Here is a 25421-nt window from a genome sequence, read left to right on the forward strand (position 1 = left end):
TTTTTATCCCCTCAGGACTCAGTCCAGTTCTCTGTTTCCCCTCAGCCTGGCTTTACACCAATCGCGCTGAGAAGCATCAGTTGGAGTTCTCCTCCATGGACACCACATCCTGCTCCTCCGCTCCTTCAAAATCAGACCCAGCATCCCCAAATTTACTTTTTTTAACACAAAACGCTTCCTGCACCTTCACAGCAAGAAAAAAATGCACCTGAGTGTGGCACCACCACCCTCCAGTTCCACCCACAACCCCCCAGAGCCCATTAAATCAGCTTGAATTGTCATACAAATTAGAAAAAACATTTTAAGGACTTTGCTGAAGTCCCCAATTTTATTTAGGTAAAAATCCTGTACATATCAAAGCACTGAAGGGCTACAATTACTTTTTAATCAGTAATACATCCACAGCTATGTGTTCAAAAAACAGAGAGCCAAGCTAGCATACTGCTTTGGGCAAACCGTGTTTTAATTATAAGCTTTATTAACTGTGGCTGCAGCTAAAACTTATGGAGGGCAGATGTTACAACAGAGCAACGCTTTTAAAAATTACGCTATTTCGGGGAGTATTTATAGGCAGGTTTTGAATGGTGGGAGTTTGCATGACACAACACAGCCAAAATTTTCAACCCTGCTGGGCTCACGCTGGAGCTCCTTCGTTGTGACCAGCGGTCAGGGTGGCTTTGATGGCATTGCCGTACGCACATCAGCTTCACAGGTGCGAGACCACCTGCCCATCCTCCGTGTGCTTTTCCTCTCAGTGCCTCAGCATTTTAATTCCACAGCGCAGAAAGCCCCAACCATGATCTAGTAGGTTTACAGCAGTAATTTTATCTGTAGGGGACGGTTTCCCTAAAAAGAAGTAATTTTGCAATGAAGACGATTGCTCTTCTCCCTCAGAACAGCAAGCGCGATGTAAAGAAAGGACAGAAGCCCAAGGTGATTTTGACTTGCAAGGCAGAATTCTATCAGACCTGCACAGAGGAAAGGACATGGATATCAGACACACTGTTTGCACCTTCAATTGTAGTTATTTTAAGAAAAAAAGAGTGTTTTCCACAAGGGAACTCCAACTGCAGAGTCAGAGTCACCCACGTCCCACCTCCAACCAAGCCGGTCACCCTGGCCATTGGTGACCTTCACACTGATGTCCCAAAGCTGCCGCGCTCTGTGCTGCCCTGTGGGCATCACACACCCCAGACCTAAATCTGAATATTCTAATATCTAAATATATATAATACTCTAAATATCCTCCTAATCTGACCATTTCCAGCTTTAGGGGATCTCTTGAGCCTTTCTTCAGGCCCTAATATCACACCTCAGCTTTTCTGCCACAAATTAAGAGCATATCTTCATCTGCCATCCCCTGCTAGAAAGCTGGACAACTGACCTCCATATTTTCCAATTTACAAAGTTCGTTTGACTCATTATCCTGAGTCTGAAAACCATCGATAACACCTGCTGGTCCAACGCAGAGGACATTTCAAGTGAGGTCTTGCAAAGGCTTGTGCCAAGTACAGCTAATAATTACCCAGCCTCTACCAAGGCATGCAAATCAGGCGATCCAGCCAAGCCATGTATCTTTATTTTTCTTTTCTTCCTATTATTTCTGGAATTCTAAACCCAGATCAGTTACACCTAGATACATCCAGATAGCCTGAAGAACACAGAGCACTCAGACTGAGACACCAGTGAATAAAATTAAGACCACTTCTGGTCTGCGCCTCATAAAACCCAGATTACCGAGCCGACACACCGCCTGCCGCGGGGTTAATCAGCCTGCGCCTCCCCCAAGCCACGGGGATTCCTAAGGTATGGAAACTTCTCATCAGAGCGAAGAGAGCACCACAGGGTCTGGGGAAGCACCAGAAGACATATGACAGCTCTGAATATCTGGCACACACGCCAGGAAGTTTTGCTCCATTTTTTTTTTTTTTTGAACAAAACAGACTCCCAGGCAAGTTACGGCTGAGGATTTGCTAAAATAGTGTGCAGAAAGGGTGCCGGAACAGCTCTGCTCCCAGTCAGCTCAAACACTATATATATTTATTATTTTGCGTGGTTGCGTTTGTTCCTCAACTTCACAATCTACAGACCTCCTCCCGCCCAAAAAAAGTTCCCCTTGCCAGCACAGCGCACCAGCAAAACTCACCATGATTATTTATCCCAGGCATGGCTTAGAAGTCTGGATCTGCAAGAAAGAAGGGGAAAGCGTTAGGGTTGGGGGCAACCAGCACCCCTGCTCACCCATCACCACAGCTGGAAACAGTCCCAGAGCCAGACAGGGCAAGTTTTCCTATCTGCTGCTAATGAACTCTTTCACACAGCAGTCCAGCTAAACCCAGCTTAATTTTCCACCTATAGCACAAGATCTTCAAAATCCACCCTGCTACAGGACCCTGTTTCCTAAGAACGGGGACGTTGTGGATATAAATTAACGAGCTCTGGGTTCTGCAGGGTGGCAAAGATCGAAGAGGAAAGCACACTATACCCCATCGGAACGACTGCGGCTGGAGGAAGGTGGAATGGGCCACCCTGCATTCGTAGGTGCTGCCCTTCTGCGGGGTGAAGGGCACGTAGACCAGGCGCTGGAAGAACCACTTGTCATCGAAGGACATGTCAGCGTACTGCACGCCCTTCATGGGCTCCCCGTTCTCCAGGAGGGTGATGTCGATCTGCGGAGGGTGGAAACCGCTGACAAAGCAGTTGAGGGTGTTCTCCTGGCCGAGTGCTGCGATTTTGCGGGAGTACACCTCCACCTTGGGTGCCTCTGGGGGGGAAGGAGGGGGAGTGAGGAGCAGGGCTGTGGTGCAGGAGCCAGCGCCCACCCAACCAGACACGGTAACCGGTACCGGGGTCCTGCCCAGCCCCCTCCCTCACAGCACCCACCACTTACCCCAAAACCGGTACCAGGACCCTCACAACACCCACTCCCCACCCTACCAGGGTCCCCCCACTCCATAACCAGTTCTGTCCCCCCCAACCCATAGCGGTCCCAGGGTCCTCACGGTGTTCCCCAGCGGTACTTCCGCCCCGCAGCACCCACTTCCCACGGTCCCAGGGCCCCTTCCGCCACCGGTAACCGGTCCCAAGCCCCTCACACCTTCCACCCCCATCACCCCGCTCCGGACACCCACCATTCGCCTTCCCCAGGCCGAGCAGCGCGACCAGCACCAGCAGGCCAACTTTCGGAGCGAGCCCCATGACTCCCTCCCGCTCGGCTCCGCTCGCCGACTGACCGCCCCCGCCGCAGCCACCGCCTTTTATAAACTCCGTCGGGCGCGGCCAATCGCGGCGCGGAACTGCGGAGCGTCATCAGTCTCTCAGCAGAGAGGCAGTAGAGAGGTTGTGCGCTCTCGGCGCGTCTGCGCACTGAGCGCCCCCGCCGCTTTCGCTTTCGGTTCGAACGGCGGGCATTGCCCGGGGCTTGTCCCGGGTCTGTCCCGCCTACACCTCAGGGGGGCGGGTGTCAAAGGTGTGAGGTGGTACCGGGCTCTAGCTGACCCCAGGCCTTCGGCTGGACATGTGTGGTCAGGAATCCCCCTGGGCGCAGGTCACCTGGCTCCCGACCCTCACCAAAAAGGGGGTAAAACCCTCCTCTCGTGGAAGATTTTGCAGCCCCAGCCACCGTCTTGTCTGAACCTCAGTTTGCTCTGAAAGCCTGTGGTCTGATGTCATCTGACAGCTGTGGGACGGATGGACTTTGCTGTTCGAGCGCCGCACAGACTCCCTGAGATCAAACGTGACAACCCAAAGGCCAAAGAATCAGGTTTCCTGGTGCCTCCTTGAGAAGAACAAGGCACCAAAGGCCAGCCAAGGCAGGTGTGCCTCCAAATGGCCCTGAACGCTGCTTGGAGGAGAGAAGTACAGCGGCTTTGAACGGCAGCATTAAGAAAACCGAGGTTAAAACAAGGAAAAGGAAGCAGTATTAAAGAGTGCATAGATATTTCATGCACATAGGAGCTTGTCTGCTTGTGGTCCTACAGGTCTTTAGAGTCACTGTTTCAGACTGGGAAGCAGATATAAATATACTGTCTTCCATCCAGCTGTGTAATGATTAAAAAGTTAAAAAGGAGAAAAGAAAGGGAAGTCACTACTAGTGGAAAGAAAACAGCAGTATCACACAGCTCTGGGCCTCTTTAAGACTTCTTAATACATCTCATTTAAAAACCTGGCTTAAATCAGTAAAACACATATGAAGAGTATGCCCCCCAAAGGCAGGAGGTAAATCAGAGACTGAGCAAAGAAAAAAAATCCTGCAAATACTTGTTATCAATTCACCCCGGAGCAGCTCTGAGCTCTTGCCCAGTGAGCAGCACCAGCCATGCAGCTGCCGTTGGGTGTTTTTGCTGGGAGATAAGAGGACGCAGCTGCCACCAGAGCCTTATCAGGGATCTCATGGCTCCGGCAGAAATAAACATAATAAACATCGACTGCTGTGTTGGCAGCTGGGCTGGCATCGGGGCTCACCGCCCCAGAGTGACCTGCAGGCTGCTCTGGTTACCCAGGTGAGCCATCCCCTCGGCTTGGGGAGGATTAATTGCACAAATAGCTAATTGCAGGACACAGATCCTTTCTCTGGGCTGTCCCTGTCGGGACGGGAACCCCTGCAGATGACTCTGCCATAACCAGCAAGAATTTCCCCGTAAAGAGGAGCCGAACCACGAGTTTCTTCAGCATGATTTGCTTAAAAAAGCCAAATTTTCCCTTTTTAGGGCGCTCCTGCTTTGATTCATCCCGCTCCTCGCTCCTCCGGCGGGCCCGCCCTTCTGGGCGTGGTTTAGCCGGAGAGGGCGTGGCTAAGACACTGCGCAGGCGCGGAGCCCAGCTGGGCGCTGCCATGCTGTACGGCAGGCGCATGCGCAGCGGCGCGGTGCCGCCGGAGTGGCGGCGGCGGCCCCGTAAAAGGCGGCGGCGGGGGCAGCCCGGCCCCGTAGAGGGACGCGGGCGGGCGGGTGGTGCTGCGGTATGGCGGAGGGCGGCGAGCCGGTTGTGAGTGTCTGTCCTGCTCTGGGGTCGCCTCCTCTCCCGCTGTCCCCGGTCACGCCCCACTCTCCCGGTGCCGGTTCCTCCCCGCTCTCCCGGTGCTGGGTTTCGCTGGAGCAGTCGGTACCGGAGAAGACGCTGCCCTGGAGGTGCTGGTGGGGTGCCCTTCCCTGCCTTGTGCTCGGGTGCTGATCCTGCCCTGACAGCGGGGTGTTCACTCTGAAGCCTAATGGTGTCACTCAGTGCAGTGCCGCTCCTGCACTGGCCACTGTCGCCTCTGGGTGGCCACAGCGTTGGTCCCATCGGGCTTCAATGGGCTTCTGCCCTCAATGGTAGTGCCGGTGGCTCTTGTTCTTCCCTTTCCAGCTGCAGAGCAGCCATGAGCCCTGGGTGTGTGGGGGGATTGGGTGTCCCCCAATTTGGGGTCAGGTTAGGGTTACCCCTCCCCCGCCTGTCTCCCATAGCGGTGACCCTGTTGCTTTTGCACCCAGATCCTTGAGGACTACCTGCTGGTGGAAGATGAGCCTCTGCTGGAGGAGATGGCCGAGGAGGATGAGGATCTTGACCTGTACAATGAGATGACTTTTGGGTTAGGTAAGATCTTAGGGGTGAGCAGCCAGTGCCCAGCAGGGCGAGGAGGATGGAGGTGTGGGGGTGAGGAAGGTGTCCCTCTGCCCAGGTTCTCACCCACCCTGGCATGCTCTGCTTCCCCCCTCCAAGACCGAGACTCCATGGAGGAGAACACTGCAAAACGCCTGATGCCTCCAGAGACGAGCCCTGAGCTGACCCAAGCAGTGGCAGAGGAGACCGAGGAGGATTTGGGACCCGGAGCAGCTGAGGAGCCGGGGGAGCCCCAGGAGGAAGGTGGGATGGAGCCAGAAGTTGAGCACGTTGGTCCTGAGTTGGAGGAAGAGGAAGAAGAGCTGGGGACTGAGGAGCAGGAGGAAGAGCAGGAGCTCTGTGAGGAGCCTGACAACCTGGGGGACCCGGCGGTGATGAGAGCCGTGCAGAGCAAACCCTCGCTGGAGGTGATGCCTGAGCAGAGAGGGAGGGGATCCATGGCAGGGGGGCCCCATACCTGGGGGTTCTGCCCCACAGAAGGCTCCAGGGGAAGGTTTGCTCCCTACCAAGGGGGGATGAGTGATGTGTCTGTGGCATTTTCTTTGCAGAGCCAGGACTCGGCAGTGCTGGACAGCAAGATTGGTGCTTGTTGGGCAGAGTTTGACAAAGAGGATGTGGTAAAAATATTCCCTCTGATATTCTCTCCCACCTGAGGATGGGGCTGAGCAGCCCCTGCAGTGTCCCCTGCCCCTCTCCTGCCCTCCTTCCCCACACTGACCATCTGCCTGTCTTCCAGCTGGCGATGGATCCCGCGGTGTGGGGCACCATCCCGCCCCACCATGTGCTGGAGGTGGGTACTCCTCACTGGGCCATTTGGGGTGACCAGGGGACATTCAAAGCCTCATTGTGGGTCTGGAGGTCCAAGTGTGTGTCTCAATGTGGTGCCTACCCTAAGCAGAGCCTGGCTTTGAAGGCAAAGCTGTTGAGTTTTGGGGAGCAGGACCCCCTGTGCCAGGTGTCCCTTTGTGTCCCCTGCTGTTGCATGTCATCAGTCTGCTTGAGCAATAACAAAAGGCTCTGGGAAGCTGCTCAGTGCTGGGGGAGCTAAATGGATCCCAGCTGAGCCCCGTTCCCACCTCCTGCTGCCTCCTCCCCGCAGGACAAAGCCATCCTGCAGGTCCTGGAGAGGCCCCTGCCAGCCACCAACGTGGCCCTCGACTTCCTCAGCTCCCCGGCGCAGAGGGGCTACAGGGGCGCTCCCCGCCCCAAGCGCCCCGACTTCAGGCTGGTGTCCCCCAAGTCCTTCCCCCAGCGCTTTCTCCAGCAGGTACCAGGTTTTGGGGAGGCTATGGTGTCCCCTTTTCCTCTGCCCTCTCTTGGGGACAGTCTTGTCCCAATGACACCCCCGTCTCCACCCTGCAGCAGCCACCTCTGGTCCCTCGCTCCCCATGCTCCCCTCGGCCCTTCACGCCGCCTCGCAGACCCTCTCCACTCTTCGCTTCCAACCAGGTAATGCAGCTGCGACCCACTTCTGTGTCCCCACTGAGGTGGCTTTATAAATCTGTTTGTCCTCTTGTTCCCATGGGGCCCACAGTGAATGTGGCATTTTGCTTGGTGTCATGCTGGGATGGACCCGGAGCGTCCCATCCCTGGTGACACCAGGGTCCCCTTGCCCAGCCTTAGTGGCTGGATCCTGGGGGTGTCACCTCATGTGTCCCCTCCGTGCAGGGAGGTGGCCCTGGTGAGGCTGGGATCTAACAGACCCCTCTGGGACCCTCAATCACCCAAATGCTTCTCCCTTCCTCTCCAGACCGCAGGGTACACGTCTCCCACCCCTTTTGGGCCCATGTCACCCACTGTCGGCAGCCCCCCGCGGCCTCTCGCCATGCACTTCGGTCCCATGTCTCCATCTCTGGACCCCGCTCTCTTCTTTGGCCCGTCAGCCAGTGGCCAGCTCAATCTCAGGTAGAAGGATGGCAAGTGGGGTGTCTGGGTGGGACTGGAGCTCTGGGGACAGCTCTGGTGTTGGTGCTGAGTCCCCAACCCTTGTCTGATGTCACTCACAGCGTGCCCAGCCACATGACGCAGCTGCACCCCCAGCACCAGCGGATCCTGACGCAGCGGCAGGCGCAGAGGTAAGGGGGTCCCCAGGTCCCTGAGGCACTGAGGGAACCCCTGGGCAGTCACTGCAGGCTGCGATCTTCTCCCAGCATCTCTCCCAAGAAGCTGTGGTCCCCTCAAGTGGACCCTTACGTGGGGCTGATGACCTCCAAGGAGAAGGACTGGGTGGTCAAGGTGGAGATGATCCAGCTGCAGAGCGAGAACATGGATGATGACTATTACTACCAGGTGAGCTCTGTGCTCCTCAGGGTTGGGGTTTTGTCACTTTTGGAGGTGCCTGGGCTGGCGGTGGCTCTACACCTGTTCTCACAGACTTACTACCACCGGCTGGAGCACAAACAGGCGGAGGAGGAGCTGCTTGGCGGGCGCAACAAGCAGGAACCCCCCAAGCTGGTCACACCGTTCATCCAGAAAGTGGAGACGTATGACTCTGGTGAGGGCCTGGGGCGGGTGGCCGGGCCGGGGGGTGAGGGATGTGGTGTCACCATGTCCTGTCTCTCCTCCAGTGGTGCGCATCGCGGGCTCTCTGGGCCAGGTCGCCGTGTCCACCTGCTACAGCCCTCGCCGGGCCATCGACGCCGTGTACCATGCACTTGTGGAGGAGGTAGGTAATGGGGAGCTGGTGGGAGCCTGAGGACACCGCTCTGAGTTTACCCCAGGCCCTGGAGCAGCTTTTGCAGGAGCTTTAGGAGCTGTTGCGACCAAGCGTGGGTGCTGCCCTGGCTCTGGGTGCTGCCCTGAGCTGTGGGATGGGATGCACAGTTGGAGTAGGTGCCACCTTGATGGTGGCAGCTTGTCCCTTGTCGAGGGGTGCTGGTGGCAGTGTCTGGTGCCAGCTATAACTGTTGTACCTTCCTTTCTCCCCCCAAAAGGCTGCGGGGAACCACCGGCTTCGGGCGCTGCACAGGATCGAGAAGGTGAGCGAGCCGTGATTCGGGGCAGGGTGGGACATGCGGACACTCGGTTTTCACCCAAGGAGCTCTGTGAGGTGACTTCTACTTGGGCAGAGGTCCTACCAGCTGGTAAGAGACACTCTGAGCTGTCCCCTTCCCCTGTGCTCTTTGTCCAGCTGTTCCTGCAGCTGCTGGAAGTGGAGGAGATGCAGCGGAAGATGTCTCTGGCCCCGCAGGAGCAGCAGCCCTGCTGTCAGGAGCAGAAGAGCCAAGAAGTGGAACGTATCTACCAAGGCTTGAAAATCAGGGCTTGCAGCAGTGAAGAGTGAGTTTGTGCCATGGGGAGAGGGGAGCAGGTGGCATGTCCTGGTCCTCACGGGTCACTGTGGGTGGTTCTGGGTGATGGTGTGGGTTGGGTTCTGTGCTGACCCTGCCCATGAGCCTTTTCCTCCACTGGAGCTGATGTTGGTCCTTCTGGATGGACACAGATGCTCCAGGTCCCTCGGGATCTGTGCCCAACGGAGCCTTCATCCCCAGGGAGGCAGAGGATGAGTTCCTGCAGCTCCTGTGTGTGAGGAAGGGCAAGAAGCTCACGGCCCGGCTGCTGCCCTACTTGACCCGACAGCAAACAGAGAAGATCCTGCTGACCATCACTCACCACCTGCCTTTCCTCATGAAGAAGGATGTGTTGGATGAGGCGAGCACCTCCAGTCAGGGCAGGGGTGTCCTGGGCTGCCTCAGTTTCCCCTATTGCTCTTGCTGAGGGTGACCTGGGCAAGGGGGGGACCCATCTTACTGGGTCAGGTTGCCATGAGACAGGAGCCTCCTTCTTTCCTTAGGGAGGAGAAATGTCTCCAGGAGGGGTTAAAGCAATGTTGGTGGCAGTTTCCTCATGGGGGGGGTTCAGCGTTGTCTCCCGGGTGTGGGGATGGGGCTCAGAGCTGGGGCTGCGGCCGTGACGGGTCGAAGGGTCTCAGATCCCATTCTCCCCTCTGCCCTGCCCAGTCTCTCCCCCTGCTCTACAGCCCATTGAACGAGGTGGTGGGGGGGATGACCTTCAGCAAGCTCCTTGAGGTCCTGCAAGAGATGACCAGACCTCTGCCCGAGTCCCCTGAGCTCCCCCTCACCATGGCCTTGAAGAACCAGGTAGGTGGCCCTAAGGAGAGGGGCAGTGGGGGCGATGTCCCCACGGTGCCACCACTGCTGGCTGTGACGCTCCCTCCTGGTGCTTCCCTGCAGTTTGGGATCTCCTTGCTCTATTCCCTGCTGAGCCATGGCGAGAGGCTGCTGTCCTCCGACACGCCGCTGGAACCGTGCGGCGGTGACTTCGACACGTGGTGAGGGACTGCGCCAGCCATGGGCTTTGGGGTTTGCCAGCCATTGGGGTGCTCAACCCGCTGCCTCTGCATCCCCAGGACGGACACGGTGTTCCTGGTGGCCCGGGAGCTGTCACAAGTGCCTAAGGCCTCGCTGGTGGAGCCGCTCTTCTTGCCCAGCAACCTCCTCTCGCTCTTCTGCCGCTACCTGGACAAGCAGACTGTCCACCACCTGGAAGCCAAGATGGAGTGAGTGTGGCCTGGCGTGGCTCCTGCTTCACCTGGGGGTCCCTTGGGCTTCTGTGCCCTTGGGCATGAGTCTCCAAGCCTCCCCGAGGCTGAGCTGATCCTTGTGACTTGGCTCTGCTGAGCAATCCCGCTTTTGTGTTTGCACACCTGATGGCACGTACCTGCAGGATGGATCCAATTTGGGGGGCAGAAAGCTGGGGGGGATGCCCCCCGTGATTTAACCCACAGCTCTGGGGTGGCTGGGCAGTGTCACAACCCCATGTCCCACCTTGTCCTCTCCCCGCAGGTGCTCGCCGCTGCCATCCGAGGCTGCTATGCCGTGCTGAGCGCCGGGAGCTTGCGACTTCGAGTTCAGAAGCGAACACTGACCCTGGTGCAGGGCACTCCGGGTGAACGGGCGCGGGCAGGACCGACGGTGACCTGCCCGGGTGCTCAGGGACACAGCCACGGGGACGCGGGTAACTTATTTTTGGCCTTGCATCCAGCGGGCATTAAGGTGTTGGGGTCTACACAGGGGCGCTGGGAGCACCTGGGGGTGAGTTTGTGTACAGCACTTGAAATAAAATTAAAAAAGGTGATGAACAAGCTCCTCGGGCTCCTGTGGGCAGGTTCTGTTCCTGTCAGGCCCTGTTATTCTTTGTTGGGATCTGTCAGGCTCTGTTGGGCTCTGTTGGGGGCATGTTGGGGTCTGTTGGGACCTGTTCTGTTTTGTTGAGCCCTGTCAGGCACTGCCAAGCTCTGTCAAGTCCTATCAGGCCCTGTAGAGCTTTGTCAGGAATTATGAAGCCCTGTCGGGCTCTGTCTGGCCATGTCAGGCCCTGTCGGGATTTATTGGACTCTGTCAGGCCCTGTTGGGCCTTATCGGGCTTTGATGGGATTTATGAGGCCCTGTTGGGACTTGTCAGGGTCTTTCAGGCTTCGTCAGGCTCTGTCAGGACCTGTGGAGCCTTGTTTGGCTCTGTTGGAACTTGTTGGGCTTTGTTGGACCCTGTGAGTATTGGTCAAGCCCCGTCTGGCTCTGTCAGGCTTTATTGGGCTTTGTTGGGCTCTATCAATCTCTGTTGGGTATTGTCAGGCTTTGTTGGGCTCTCTCAGGCCCTCTTGGGCCTTTTTGGCCTCTGTTGGCCTCTGTCAGTCCATGTCAGTCTGTGTCGGGCTTTTTCAACTGTTACCAGGCCCTGTCGAGCCTTGTGGGGCTATATGGGGCTCTGTTGAGCTTTGCTAAGCCCTGTCAGGCTCTCTTGGTCTCTGTCGAGCTTTGTTGAGCCCTGTTGGTATCTGTGGGTCTCTGTCGGACTCTGTCAGGGCTTGTTGGGCTTTGTTGGGCACTGTCGGTCTCTGTTGGGCTCTCTCCAGCTTTTTCGAGCACTGCCTACATCTGTCGGGCTCTGTCGGGTGGGATGAGGTCAGAGCTTGTCCCAAGGGAAAAGGACAGATCTGTGCAGGACTACACTGAGGGGACCATGGCCACCTTGGTTGGGACATTGAGGGGTCCATGGACATCTTGGTTGGATTGTTGAAGGGACCATGGCCATATTGACTGGGGTGTCAAGGGGACCATAGCTGTCTCAGTTGGGTTGTTGAGGGGACCACGGCCGTCCCCATTGGGCATTGAGGCACCATGGCCATCCCAGCCAGGGTGCTGAGGGGACACAGGGTGACAGCCCGTGGGTGACACCCGCCCTCAGGCCCTCTGTCCCCTCAGAGGGAGTACAGCCCCCCCCTCTGCCGCTGCAATGGTACATCCCCCCGGCCTCTCCCCGCTTCCCGCCCCTCGCCAGCCTCGTGACCGTTTCCATGGGGACGGAGCGACGCCTGCCAGCGGAGGAGAGCGTCCTCCTTCATTGGCCCTCCTACCGGGAGGGGGCGGGACGGGTGAAGGCACCTCCCAATCGCAACGCCGTCCGCTCCCCCGGCCCCGCCCCGGCGGGTTAAGGCGGCGGCGGCGGTTTCCGGCGCGGCTGTCGCAGGCGGAAGCGGCGGCAGCGCGGACATGGCGTCGGGCGGCGCCTGCGGCTCCCGCTCCCCCTCCCCCGCCGAGCGCCGACCCCCGCCCTTCCCCGACCCCCACGGCGGCGACGGCGACGCGCTCGGGGGGGCCGACAGCGACACGGAGGGCGAGGACATCTTCACCGGCACCGTGAGTGCGGGCGGGGGGTGCCCCGGGGGTAGGCCCGGCCCGGGGAGCAGCTGCGGGGCCGGGCCCGGCGGGGCCTGGGACAGACCCGGCTCTGCGGTGCCTGCAGGCAGCGGCGTGGTGTCCTCCGGGCTTGCTTAAAACAGGGGGAAACGGCCCCAAAATCAAAGGGGGGGTCGTGGTGTCGCTGGACTTTCGTTCCTGCGGGGAGCGTAGCTTCTCCTCCCGCCCTGGGTGGCTGTGGAGGGGGACAAGGGGTGCCCGAGGTCGGGAGCAGGCGGCTCTGGGGCTGCGGAACGGCTCGTCCCGGGCTGCCTTCAGTTTTCCGGGGTTATAACCCATCAGTTCTCACGGAATCCAAGATGTTGTGTGGCTCAGGTGTTCGATACCCCCCAAATCAGGGTCACGGTAACCCCTGAGCAGGGTGCCTTGCTGGTTTGAGACCTGCGGGTGGTCACAGCTCAGTGTCTTTGCTTGTGGGTATAAGCTGGAACACAGGAGGTTCCACTGAAATCTGAGAAGCAACTTGTTGGGGGTGAGGGTGGCAGAGCCTGGCCCAGGCTGCCCAGGGGGGTTGTGGAGTCTCCTTCTGTGCAGACATTCCAACCCGCCTGGACACCTTCCTGTGTAACCTCATCTGGGTGTTCCTGCTCCATGGGGGGATTGCACTGGATGAGCTTTCCAGGGCCCTTCAACCCCTCACATTCTGGGGTTCTGTGAGGCTTCACAGGGAAAAGCCTCGTCTTCCTCCAGCATCAGCTCTTGTCCCCTTGATGTCTGGTATAGCTGCCTTCATTGTGCACTTTGGGGGTGAACCCCACTGTGTGGCAGGGATGAGGTGACAGGAGGCATCTGGTGTCCCTTGCTCATGGTGAGGTCCCCAACACCTTGGTGACCTCATTTGCCTTGTACTGGCACAACCAGCTGCAGGAGGGTCCAGGACGGTTTGGTGGTGCTTGTTCAGCAAACCATGTCAGTGTGTTGCTGCGTGAATCGTCTGCTGAAGGTGGAGGTGTGAGTGGTGAAAGGTTTCAGCAGCTTTTCTTGTTTTTGGTGGTGTGAATTGCTGGTTCTGGGCTCCTCCGGCAGGCTGGGTGCTTGGACGCAACAAGCCCTGGGGATTATTTCCCAAGCTCTGCGAGCTGAGGCCGGTCACACCGTCCGCTGGCCCCATGGCCTCTGCCCAGCTCCCCTGGGCTTTCCCCAGCCTGCTCCTGGGCAGAGGAGCCCAGTTCTCCAGGAGCCTTCTCCTCTCTGCAGCGTCCCAGCCATGATGTTTTTGTAGGAGGCCACAGCCACGAACACGCGAACCTGGGAGCGGAGCTGGCCTGGCCGAGCTTGTCCTGGAGCCATCCCTGTCCTGCTCCTGGTGGAGCTCCCACTCTTCTGCCGGTGGCTTTGCAACAGGGAACAAAGCAGATGCGGGGAGATGTGTGTGGATTCTGCCCTGCGTGAGCGCATGAGGATGAAACTCTTGCATTGATCCAGGTGTAGGGGAGCGGCGGAGTCGTGTGTTTCGAAAATGAGCGGGGTCCTGGCCTGGCGAGAGGAAGGTGCTGCAGCCTCTGGCCAGCATGGGGGCACGGTGATGCTTGAGAACTTCTCAGCTGCTTTCTTTGTGGAAGATGTACCCGGTGGCTTGTTGTTTTGTGGTAGAGGCAGCCAAGCAAAACACACGAGTGCCCACGCCCGCTGGCTTTCATGCAAATAAAGCAACTCCTGGCCAGAGCTGGAGTCTACTGAGCTAAAGAAGCTTATCAGGTGTTTGGTGTTGTCGAAGCAAGTGTCACAACTAACACTTGGCTTTTCTCTGTCCTGGTGGCTTTGCTTGTCTGTCTGCCCTTGAGCGTTAGCAAAACACTGTCTGTGGAGCCGGGTTGGTGAGGCAGGTCAGTGACTTGCTGGCGCTTGGCTGTCGTACGGTAGCTGGTGAAGAAGCGTTTGGGTAAGACACAAACACACCCAGAGCTGGAGCTCATCGCTCTGTTGAGGAAAGTTGTGTCCCTGCACGTTCACAGCTCTCTCTGAGGTGCTCTGGAGTGCTGGCTCTGGTTCCCCGGGGGAGGCGTGGAGCTCGTGCTGAGGAGCCTGAAGAGCTTCTCCCCGCACACTTTGTGTCACAGGCCACTGGAAAAGGGGCCGTGACTCTGCTGAAGCGGCAGATGGAGAAGCAGGAACAGGGTGTGGTACTTCCACAGCCTGCAAAATGAGATTTAAAGCAAACTGAGAACGCACATAGCTCTTTTTTTGTGTTTGAAAGCTGGAAAACAAGATCCCGCTTTACTTTGTCTGGGGTTTCTTTACCAGCTTGAAGAGCTCCTAAAATATGGGAGAACTCGCCATCATATGGTGCTGGTGTTTTATGTCCCCAAAGATTGGGGCCACTTCGGAGAGGAGCTGCCGCAGCAGCACTTCTCTCCTTGGTGAGCGGTGGGAACTGGGGATGTTTCCTTGCTGAAGAAAGCGCCGCGGAGCCTGTCGGTTGGGCTAATAATGCTCCATTTACTGGCCGTCAAAGACCTGCTCTGTTCTCCGCGGAGATGTGAAAGAGCGGCGCTCGCTGTCCGAGTCTCACTTGGAATAACTTGTACTCGCTCGCCTGCCTACAAAATGAGGGACGACTCCTGGGGCCGCGTAAATGCTGAGGTTTGGGGCTGGCTTGTCCTGGCCGAGCCGTAAGTGGGGAGCAGCGGCGGGGAAAACGATCCGTTTGTTCCTTGGTGTAAATAACCTCTTGTTCACGTGCTTTTATTTCTGTGGCAGAGCAAGCTCACAGCACCAAAAAGGGAACCTCTTCTCCCCGTGAGCAGCACCTCCAAAGAGAACGGGGTTCGCGTGGAGCAAGATGATCAAGATTTATTTGCAGGTGAGTCTGTATCTGCTGGGGCTTTCTGAACTCTAAGCCTGATCTGTTTTAGACCCACGACCTGCGCGTCCTGCTTATTCTGAGCTATCGCGGGTCCTTATCTCAGGCTCCTGTTCCCATCCGCTGGAAGCACTGAGGCCTGGCGGTGTTTTCGGGGAGGTCGGAGCAGCCTCCTCCAGGTCTCTCACATAATTATGTGGCGGGATTTGCTGTTCGAAGCTGAAGAAGCTTGAAAATGGAGTTTGCTTTAGTTTTGTTGTCGTGGTGGTGTCTTCCTAGAGTTGAAGTCTTTCATTCTCTAACTTCTCCCTCTGCATCTCTGGTTAAAACGTGGCCCTTCCCCCGGAACAGGGAACATAACACCCCTCAGCCACAGCAAAAAAGGAGGGTCAGACCTCCCCAACCCTTCCGGAGGGACACGCTTGGCAGATCCTTATGGATTTTTAATGTTTTGTATTTAATACTATTGTTAGTGCCTAGATCCCATTAACCTGCTGGAGAATATTGAAATTACCTTCCCAGAACCCCAAAGTGGAGAAGCTGACCCTTGCGAACTTCTCTTGACAGATGCCACCGTCGAGTTGACTCTGGACAACACGCAGAACAACCAGAAGAAGGAACCGGCCAAAACATCCAATCCTGCCCCCTCCATAGAAGTAGCTGCAAGTTCTTCCTCTAGAAACCCTGTGAAGAGCTGCGAGGAGGTGAGAATCGCTCCCAGCTTTCCAACTCGTCCTGCTGGTTTGGGGCTGGAATTGGCAGGAACCTGTTCACTGACTTGTAAACACGCATCGTAATGATGCAATTAATGTAATTGCCGTATTGGATGCCCTGGCTTGTATCTGAAACTGTCAGTCTGGGCCTGATAGGGCTGAAGTGGGGTTCAGGTCAGCCTGACGGTATTTTTGCTCGTGCGGTGGCGCAGATTCCTTCCAAAACTGAAATAGTGAGGGGTCCTGGGGCTCAGAGCTGTGTTGCTGCAGATGGCAAATGGAGTGGCTGCTCCTGTGTGTGTTTTTTAAAAGACACAAGAGACAAGACAAAAGACACAAGAGCACAGGGTCTTTAGGCAGAACTTGTAGCCCGGTTGCCAAGCCCAGTTAATCAGGTGGTACTTGGCCTAAATCTGGATTTTTTCCTGTAGAAGAGACTGTTTTGGAGACAAGTTCATACTGGGTCTGTCGGTTGCTACCCTGGCTCTCCATCCCCACGCGCTTCCGCTGCACAACTTACGTTCTGCAGAGGTTCGGGATCCGGCACTGTTTCGGATGAGAACTGAAATCACAACGTCAAAGAGCCCAAAAGGGCAAAGCTGAGGCTGGACTCTGCCAAGTTTTGCTAGTTTGTACAACACTCTGTGCAGATCACGGTGTTGTAAAGACAAATCCGGTTTGGGATCATTGGAACGTGTAGCCTGGACGCAAGGGAGAAGCTCAAAGGCTTTATAGAACGGCCTTGGCCAGACTGAAATGCCAAAATCACCTTGGCAGTGTCACAACCTCACTGTAACGTGTGGGATTTTATGGTTTGGAGTGATTTGGTTCCAACTTACTGTCCTCACGTGCTTCCTCCCAACAGCTGGAAGAAGAAGAACAAGAGGATAAATTTGAGCTGACTGTAGGAGTGAGCGACCCGGAGAAAGTTGGTGAGTTAACGTCTCGGCAGCGGGACCGAACGCAGGTGTCGCCTCCACGTGCCACAGCGCCGGCCTTGGAGCTGCCTCTGCGAGCACGAACTTGATCCCGGACTAACTTCTCCCAACATCTAGAAGAAACACTGAGCAAAATGCCTGGGTTGCACAGCAGCGAGGCGGCAGCAGGTTCTGGAAGGCCAAACGTGATGCTTGCGGTCGCAGAACTTGGTGGTGACTGATTTTCCTTGACCTCCAGGCGGCGCTGTCCTGTGTGCGGCTGGAAATTGGGAGGCAAAACTACTTTAACCTAAAATTAAGTGTATTATTCTGTGCTCTGGCACCTTCCTTGCCAGGGAAGCAGCTCTGGCTTCAAACTGAGAAGCAAGAGGGTTTCTCTCTGTTGAAAGTGGGAGTCAGAGGAACTTGTTGAGCTCTGTGGGTGCAGAGAACCCAAAGCAACGTCTGATCCCAGCTGGTGGAGCAGCCTCACTTGTGGCAGCTCCTTCTCGCTCTGATTTCTGGAGCTGGGAGGTGCAATGGCTTGTAAATTAGAACTATATCGGCTGGCATCAGACTTTTGCAGATGCCCTTCGGTTGAACTACCAGGTGAACTCTTTATTTGCCAAACAAGGGGATTTCTGTGGTAATGGAGAAAAACTGCCTGGGGTATTTTGGAATCCAACCACGCACAGGCAGGGTTGCATCCTCTGAATAGTCCAGGATTCCCCGCAGTTTGGTGTGAAGGTTTGGGGCTCCGTCAGGTTGAAGATCGGAGGCCAGAAGATGCAGGAGCCCCGTGCTTTGCGTTCAGGTGACAGTGGAACATGCTGATCTCGTGACACTAACGCCTCGTTTCTCTTTTCCGCAGGGGATGGCATGAACGCATACGTAGCCTACAAAGTGTCCACACAGGTACATCTAACTCATCGCTTTCGAGATGGGGTGTTGTTATTTTCCACTCTTGAAGGCAGCCGGCCTGTCCTTTCTTGGCCAAACCTAAACAGACAGGAGGTCTGAACGCCTTATGTAGATTTAGGAGTTATAATCCTTTCCTTCCAAAGGGTGAGCTGAGAAATAGGTTTTGAACCTGTTTGAAAGGAGGTTGCCTGGTTTTTGTCAGCCAATTACTTCTTTTCAGTTCCGGCTGATCACAGAATGAGCAGCAGGGGTGACATCTGTTAGGGACATCCCCAGACACCGCGGCTGTTACTGATGGTTCTGTGCCGATTTTTGCGTTGGATTAAGCTGAGCCGAGCTCAGCTTTTGCTGAAGAGCTGCTGCTGTAGCTGGTTTAATGTCAGGATCTGAGCTAATCACAAGAAATGGCCCTTAAGGTAATAAAATCAGACCTGGCCATGGTCCCTGTTCCTGTGGGGAGCAGGGATGGTGGGATTAGGTGATGCGCAGGGTTTACCAACAGCTGCTCTGCTCTTCAGTGGCATTAATGCTGCTGCTCAGTCCGAAGAGAACCGTTAGCAGGTAAGTTGCTGAAAACAGAGCCCGAAGCTTGTTCTGTTCGTTCCTCCTATCACGTGAAGCTCAAACTGTCCCGCTTCATCCCCAGAAGTGACAGCAGGTGACCTGCGTCTCTTCTCTTCCCCTAGACGAGCATGCCCATGTTCAGGAACAAGCAGTTTTCGGTGAAAAGGAGGTTCAGCGACTTTCTGGGTCTCTATGAGAAGCTGTCGGAGAAGCACGCCCAAAACGGGTTCATCGTTCCTCCGCCGCCCGAGAAGAGTCTCATAGGTGAGTGGCGGAGGTGCGGAGCACCAGAATCGCTCCTTCTCATGGCAAGTTTTGTGCCCAAAGGTCTCCAAGCCGGGGGGGAAGCTGCAGAGCAGGTTTGGAGGTTAATCTGGGTCCTGTGGCACAGACAAAGCTTTGGTTCCATACTTGGAGTTTGCAGATGCTTCTGCATCTGCTTGATGTAGAGTCAAACCTCATCCTCTGCGCTGTTGCTGAATTGCTGTTCGCCTGCAGCTCTTCCAGCCTTGCCCGGCGTTGCTCTGCCACTGTTCTGTGTGCTAACTTCTGCTCGGGGTGTTTGCTATAAGCAGATTTTTACATTTCCAAGCAGCTGTTGCTGACGCGAGATCTAATTCCTGTTGTAAAATCTCTCCCATCATCCCGATGGTCTGTAGCAAACCACGCGTGTTGAGTTTGAAGCTGCTCAGTAATCGCATCTTCCGTCTGTGCCAGGAATGACCAAAGTGAAAGTCGGGAAAGAAGACTCCTCCTCTGCCGAGTTCCTGGAGAAACGACGGGCTGCTCTGGAGAGGTACAGACCCCGACAGCTTCCCCTCGGGCCCGAACCGAGCAGGGCGGGTCAGAAAAGCCGTCTGCTTCGAGGTTTGACCCAACCCGGAGGCTGCCAGAGTCTTGCAGCTGCAAAGAGTCACTTTGACTCTGTTAAACTGTCTCCTGCTTCAAAAGCCCCCGCTGGTGTTTGCTTCAAATCACCAAACTCCACTGATGCGGCAGGGAGGGAACTGAGCTGTGTCGGGAGCCCAGAAATGGGGATGTTAAGTAACAGTGCAGATCGGAACTGCCGTTTCAGAGATGACTTGGAGCCGGGTTTGCTGCAACCCGAGTCACTCTCGGCGCGTTCTCTCCGCAGGTACCTACGGAGAGTGGTCAGCCATCCCACGATGCTGCAGGACCCGGACGTCAGGGAGTTCTTGGAAAAGGAGGAGGTCAGTAGCGTGAAATAACGTAGCGGGGAGTGCAGGAGGGAACGGTACACGAGCAGTTAAGGAGGTGTGATGCTTGAAAGCTCAGCGAGAAGCGGCAGAACCGCGGCTATGACGAGAACAGGGCTCTCTTGTGCGTGTCAGCGCTTGTCTGAGCACTGCGTGTTCGGAACAAGCTCTACCTCACTGTGTTGTCTGAAATCCATGACGAGAGCGCAGCTCGCTGTTTGGAGGTGAGTTGGGTCCTGTGCTGGTGCGGCCTGATGCTCAGATGTTCAGGGAGACCTGATGTGGTCCCTGCGCCTCCCAGCAGAGCGTGACTGTGCCCAATTCCTCACTTGACATGGAGAAGTCAGAGGCTTAAAGAGACTGAGCCTTGGGGAGAGCTTAACCTGGGTGATTCCAGCTCTAGTGCTGCGCTGGAGGGCTCTGGCGTCACGGAAACACCTCGCTCTGCTGCTGAGCAGGTGCAGCTCTGTCTGCAAAATCGTTGTGGCTGGCGTTGAGTACTTCCCAGCATCAAATTATGGCTCTCTCCAGTGTCCCCCGGCAGCTGCTGGTTTTTGGAGAGAAACTCCAAAGCGCCTCGGCGTGACCTGCGGCAGCTCGGGCCGCCCTCGGGTCGGGGGTTCGAGTCGTGTGGCCGGTTTCTACAGATCTGTGTGACCGTGGCCAAGCAGAGCGGGTGGACCACAGGCACAGTGTAGGGTTTAGGAACTCCGCACTGGTTTGAAAACCACTCCAGTCCTGCTATTTGAAATATTGTTCTGGTCAGGCGGTGTCTGGCTACTCCTTTGCCAAAACCATGAGCAGAAAACCTGCTGTTAAGAGACCCATGCAGGAGAATGATGGCGTGTGGGTGCTGCTCTCCGAGCTGCTCTTATCTCCTGGCAAAACAACCTTTTCTATTTCATTTTAGCTACCAAGGGCAGTGGGCACGCAGACCCTGAGTGGAGCGGGAATACTGAAGATGTTCAACAAAGCCACAGACGCTGTCAGTAAAATGACCATCAAGATGAATGAATCGGACATTGTGAGTATTTGGGCACCTCTGGGCTCTCATCCTCGCTCTGGAGCTCTTTGCTCTCCCCAGCTCAAGCTTTGGGCGTGAAACGCAAGGGAATCCCCATCTGTGGGGATCAGCTCGGGCTTTGCCTGTTGCAGTGGTTCGAGGAGAAGCTGCAGGAGGTGGAGTGCGAGGACCAGCGGCTGCGGAAGCTGCACGCCGTCGTCGAAGCGCTGGTGACCCACAGGAAAGGTTGGTACCGCACGCTCTGTAGCTTGACCCGGACCGGTTGAGCCTGGCTGGAGGTCACCAGGTGTCCCAGGAGACACTTAGAGAAGATGTGACAGTGATTCTTTAATCTAAAGGACTCTTGGTCTCTTCATCATGGGTGGCAGAAGTAAAATGATAATTCCACCTCTTCTGTCCAGCCCTCCAAGCTCAGGATGACTGGTGGAGTGACCCAGTGTCGAAGCGGCCATAGCAAACCTGAGCTGATCTAACTGATTCCAGGCTGTCCTCTGGCAGGGAGATGGGATGGGTTTTTTTCTTCCTCTGCACGTTTTGGCTGATTTCTGCCCAGCTCTGTCCCTCCTTCCCTTCTCCTTCCTCTGCTCTGCCCAAGGCAGCACTGGCTCTTCTAGCTGGGGGCTCCAGAAAAACCAGCTCCTTGGGCTCAGCTCTAGGCTGGGGCTTAACCTGCCCATGGGTTGACTCTTCTGTTCTCTTCGCTAGAGCTAGCGTTGAATACGGCCCAGTTTGCCAAGAGCCTGGCCATGCTGGGCAGCTCGGAGGACAACACGGCGCTGTCCCGGGCGCTGTCCCAGCTGGCCGAGGTGGAGGAGAAGATCGAGCAGCTGCACCAGGAACAGGCCAACAGCGACTTCTTCCTCCTGGCCGAGCTCCTGGGAGACTACATCCGCCTGCTCTCGGTTGTAAGGGTAAGCGCTCCTTTGGGGCAAGCTTTAGGCTGGTCCTAGTGCCGAGTTTAGGCTTAGATGTGGCAGCTTGTCTTCTAAATTCCAGCCCAGGGCCTGGTGTGTCTCAGAGCTCTCCAGGCAGAGGATGAACTTGCTGCCTGTCCCATTGTGCACGTGTTGGTGTGGTCGGGTTGGAGAAGCGGGGTAGGCGAGGCCTGGCTGAGCTGCTGTTCTCCAGGGGGACGTGGAGCGAGTTTGCGCCTCGTAGGTGACCCCAGCCCGTCCGGAGTGTCTGTGAGCACGTCCCTGTGATCTGACTGTTGCAGACAGACCTGCCAAGCACCTCCTGGGGAAGATCTTGAGCCTCCCAGTCCCTGCAGCCCAGCCGGTGTACGGGTCTTGCTGGAGGCTGAAAGAAACCAGTCCCAAGCAAGCTGGGGCTTTGTCAGGCTGGCTGGTTCCTGCCCCAAACTTGTGCCTCTGAGTGGTTGTTTCTGGAGGGCACAGAGGCCAGGACCCAGCGCAGGGAGGAGGCACGAGCCTCCCTGGTCTGTACTGGGAGGTGTGGTGGGTGCTGGAGAGCAGGACCAAGATCTCTGGTAGTGCTGGAGGTGGTGAGACTTCTCGGGATGAGGAGCCCGGGCATTCCCTCGGGCTTCCCCTGTCTCAACCAGGCCGTGGGATGCTGCTCTCTGCTTTTCTAGCGCTTCCCCGCAACCTGGCTGGGCACCTTCAGGAGTCTAATGGGTCTCCTTGCTTGGGCTGGTGGTTTGCAGGCCCCTTAAAATGACCTGCTGGAGACCCAGCGTGGGCTGGGCAGAGGCAGCGGAGCTCGGGGGGCAGGTTGACGGTGGTTTTGGGACGCTGCCAGGTGCGCTCAGGCCTGCCTGGGCTTGCGCTGAGCTACACGTGTAACTGGGGCTTTTCCAAAGCTTCTACCCAACCCGAGAGGCCCCAAAGCTGCTCCTGAAGCAGGAGCTGGTGTCACACCAGGCTCCTTCGCTAGGAGAACAAGTCTGTGTTCTGGCTCAGCTTTGGTGGCACCGAGGTGGGTCCAGGAGCTGGCGCGGTGGCGGAGCAGAGCTCACCCTCTGCCCCTTCCTTGCAGGGAGCCTTTGACCAGCGCATGAAGACCTGGCAGCGGTGGCAGGACGCCCAGACCATGCTGCAGAAGAAGCGGGAGGTGGAGGCCAGGCTGCTGTGGGCCAACAAACCCGACAAGCTGCAGCAGGCCAAGGAGGAGATCTCGGAGGTAGGAACCAGGAGCGGCTGGGCGCTCGGCTCAGGCTCAGAAAAGCCGGGCTTTGCGCCGGCAGCGCCTCTCACGCAACCGGTTGTGGCTGCAAAACCGCTCGGCGAGGGGAGCGGGAGCTTGGCCGGCCCTGGAACCGGCGCGCTTCCTCTCTCCACAGTGGGAGTCTCGTGTGACACAGTACGAAAGGGACTTTGAGCGCATTTCTGCCGTTATCCGCAAGGAAGTGATACGGTTTGAGGTACGTTCTGTGCAGGGAAGTTAAACGACGGTGGGTGGGCAAAGAGCCTGGGAGCCATCAAATCTGTCCGGAGCTGAGCTGCATCCTCAGCATCTCCGGCTGCTCGTGGGGCCCCAGGAGGAACAGGAAAATCCTGGTGGTTTCCCCTCCCCCCCCGAGAAGCCGGCGGGTTTTGGTGCGTCGTTGAGCCTCGTGCTCACTCCCGCACCCGTCCCTTGCAGAAAGAGAAATCCAAGGACTTCAGAAACCACGTCACTAAATACCTAGAGACGTTATTAAACTCGCAGCAACAGGTGAGTCTCCCCAGCCCCCTCATGGGTTTTACCCCCCGAATTTCAGCAGCTCCTGCTGTAAAGGTGCTTCCATCCCCCCCCAAAATGTTTGTTGCCTCTCTCCGGGCTTTGCTGTGCTGGCAAAGCGCCCTCCTGACTCTCTCCTCTCCTCTCCGCAGCTGGTGAAGTACTGGGAAGCGTTCCTCCCCGAGGCCAAGGCCATTTCCTAATTGGACCGACCGAACGAGCGCACCTGAATTTTGCCTTTTTTGTTTTTTTTTTATACACTATACCTCTTCCTCTTTTACACGTGAACAAACCCTCGTTGAACACTCTGGAGCTGGTAGAGGTTTAACCCCCCAGAACAAGCAGCTTTGCGAGCCAGTAACTCTTCTAACTGTATATTTTTCATTTAGCAACATATATTTTCTTACTGAAGAGAAACTAGTTTCCTGCTTTCTGACCAGACCTGCGGCAGGGGGTTAACGATATATGATGTCAAAATGTATATTTTTCAGGCTGGGTTTTAGGGCTCTAATGACTATCTTATTCCTGCAGTGCCATTAAAATTCTGTAATAAAACTTGTATCAGGGCAAACAGGCTGTGGGTGTTTGTGCGGGGGTGTAACGGTTGTGGCGGGGACACGAGTGACCTTGGACGCTGCTCCTGATTAAGCTCTGGCTTTGTGCCTCTAAGCACGAGCCCAGGGCGGCTGTTTTTAGGATCTGAGCTCAGCTTTCGGGCCCGTGGCCACATTAAGTGTGTTTTGGGGGGATCTGCCCCTCAAGAGCCACTGAGGAACCTTTGGGGGTTTGGATGCTCTGTTCACCCCTCACTGTGGAGTGTGGGGTGGCTCCGACACCCCAAAGTTTCCATCAAGCAGGAGTTTGACTAGAACTGCAGCAGCTCAACTGTTTTCCTAAAATTATAAACCCCTAAAAGTTTCCTACATTTCCTCAAAATTTCCTTACACTTTCCTTAAAGATTTCTAAAATTATAAGCTGCTGAAAGAGGGGGTTATAAGCAACAGACCTTACCCACTAGGAGCATCCCCAAGGTGGGGATGAGGGGTGCGTTATCCACCAGACCTGCGCCTTTCTACTCCTTTCTGGGTTCAGTTTGACAAATTAGGGTTCAAAATAGCTCTGGGAGGAAAATCCCCCCTGCAGGAGCCCCGGTATGGGTTTCATCAAAACCGATACCCCTTCTGCCTTCAAACATGCAAAAGCAGCTTGTGCCGACTTCCCACTTTCCTTTCCCCTGTCCCTGGCGACCGGGATCCCCCAGATCGGTGTGGGATGTGGGGCTGCAGGTCCCTTCCTTGGGGTGCCCCTGCTTGGTTTTGGGGTGTGCAGGGCTGGGGGTGGGGCTGAGCCCCCCCCCGCCTCCCGCAGCGGGAGGTGACAAAGCCCCGGGGCCGCCCCCGTCCCTGTGTCCCCCCCGCAGCGATGATCGTCGTGTCCATCCCGGCGGCGGAGCCCCAGGGGGGGACCCGCAGCCCCGACAAGGCGCACACGGTGAGGGGCGATATGGGGGGGCTCTGGAGTGTGGGGGGTGTCACTGCTTGTCCCCAAGGGTCCCCGGGGGGTCCCACCTGCCACGGAGGATGGGGGTCCCTGCCTGCCCCCAACTGCCTGGGCGGGGTGGGGGATGTCTGAGCCGGGGCTTGGATATCCCCAGTTGTCCCCCGGGGGTCCTCACATGTCACAGGGGGTGGTGGTTCCCGCCTGTCCCCAGGGGCTCCTGGGGGACACAGACCCATCAACTTTGAAGGGAGGGGGGTGTCCCCTTGTCACCCTGTCTGCCCCGGGGTGTCCCCACCTGCCCCGGGGATTGACAGTCCCCAATTTCCCCGGGGACCCCACCTGCCCGGGGAGGGGGGCGCTGTGCATGTCTCCATCTGCCCCAGGGCTTGGATGTCCCCAGCTGTCCCCGGGGTCCCCAGCTGCCACGGGGGGTGGGGATCCCTGCCTGTCCCCAAGGTTCCCTGGGGGACACCGACCCCTTATTTTTGAAGGGGGGAGGCGGGTGTCCCTGGTCAGGGGGTCCCCCCATCACCCCTGCTTAGGGGGGGGTCTCTCTCTGCCCTGGGGTGTCCCCATTTCCCCTCCAATGGCCCGGGGGCAGTGGGGGTGTCTCCCTCTGGCTGGAGATTGAAGGTCCCCAAGTGTCCCCGGGTGTCCCCACTGCCTCAGGGCTGAGGGCTCTCCCCTGTGCCCTCCACAGAGGGGGTGTCCCTGTCCCGCGGGTCCCTGCCGGCTCTGGGAGTGGAGGGTCCTGTCTGTC

At 56.8% G+C, this 25421-nt stretch overlaps 4 protein-coding genes across 12 annotated transcripts in view; 3 read left to right on the forward strand and 1 right to left on the reverse strand.

Annotated features, from left to right (window-relative positions):
* Nucleotides 1-287: 287 nt before the first annotated feature.
* B2M (beta-2-microglobulin) lies at nt 288-3283 on the reverse strand. Its single transcript, XM_082061135.1, has 4 exons — nt 3132-3283; nt 2486-2764; nt 2147-2185; nt 288-968 (listed from the first exon to the last, which is right to left on the reverse strand). The coding sequence occupies exons 1-3, from the start codon at nt 3196-3198 to the stop codon at nt 2172-2174; spliced, it is 360 nt and encodes a 119-aa protein (XP_081917261.1). The 5' UTR covers nt 3199-3283; the 3' UTR covers nt 288-968; nt 2147-2171.
* A 1561-nt stretch (nt 3284-4844) lies between these two features.
* On the forward strand, nt 4845-10690 carry PATL2 (PAT1 homolog 2). Its single transcript, XM_082060524.1, has 19 exons — nt 4845-4986; nt 5472-5574; nt 5701-6008; nt 6150-6218; nt 6338-6391; nt 6701-6868; nt 6964-7050; nt 7352-7506; nt 7608-7676; nt 7752-7890; nt 7975-8095; nt 8169-8266; nt 8535-8579; nt 8732-8880; nt 9093-9252; nt 9561-9701; nt 9795-9892; nt 9971-10120; nt 10407-10690. Exons 1-19 carry the CDS (start codon nt 4963-4965, stop codon nt 10444-10446), a joined length of 2178 nt encoding a protein of 725 aa, XP_081916650.1. The 5' UTR covers nt 4845-4962; the 3' UTR covers nt 10447-10690.
* A 1378-nt stretch (nt 10691-12068) lies between these two features.
* SNX1 (sorting nexin 1) lies at nt 12069-23732 on the forward strand. Its single transcript, XM_082061230.1, has 15 exons — nt 12069-12260; nt 15021-15123; nt 15691-15827; nt 16702-16768; nt 17625-17668; nt 18361-18502; nt 18956-19034; nt 19374-19449; nt 20366-20479; nt 20611-20704; nt 21185-21390; nt 22478-22621; nt 22782-22862; nt 23084-23155; nt 23314-23732. Exons 1-15 carry the CDS (start codon nt 12114-12116, stop codon nt 23362-23364), a joined length of 1557 nt encoding a protein of 518 aa, XP_081917356.1. The 5' UTR covers nt 12069-12113; the 3' UTR covers nt 23365-23732.
* A 479-nt stretch (nt 23733-24211) lies between these two features.
* SNX22 (sorting nexin 22) overlaps nt 24212-25421 on the forward strand; it is a 4048-nt gene continuing 2838 nt past the window's right edge. For 2 of the 9 annotated variants that reach the window (XM_082061412.1, XM_082061416.1), the window contains exon 1: nt 24424-24652. In XM_082061412.1, coding sequence (XP_081917538.1) covers nt 24584-24652 — 69 coding nt within the window. In that variant the 5' untranslated portion in view covers nt 24424-24583. Of the gene's footprint in view, nt 24653-25421 lie in introns of all 9 variants that reach the window. The other 7 variants (XM_082061414.1, XM_082061415.1, XM_082061410.1 and 4 more) reach the window with 7 other exon arrangements.

This window comes from Streptopelia decaocto, assembly GCF_964273445.1.
Source record: "Streptopelia decaocto genome assembly, chromosome: 9".
Lineage (NCBI taxonomy): Eukaryota > Metazoa > Chordata > Aves > Columbiformes > Columbidae > Streptopelia > Streptopelia decaocto.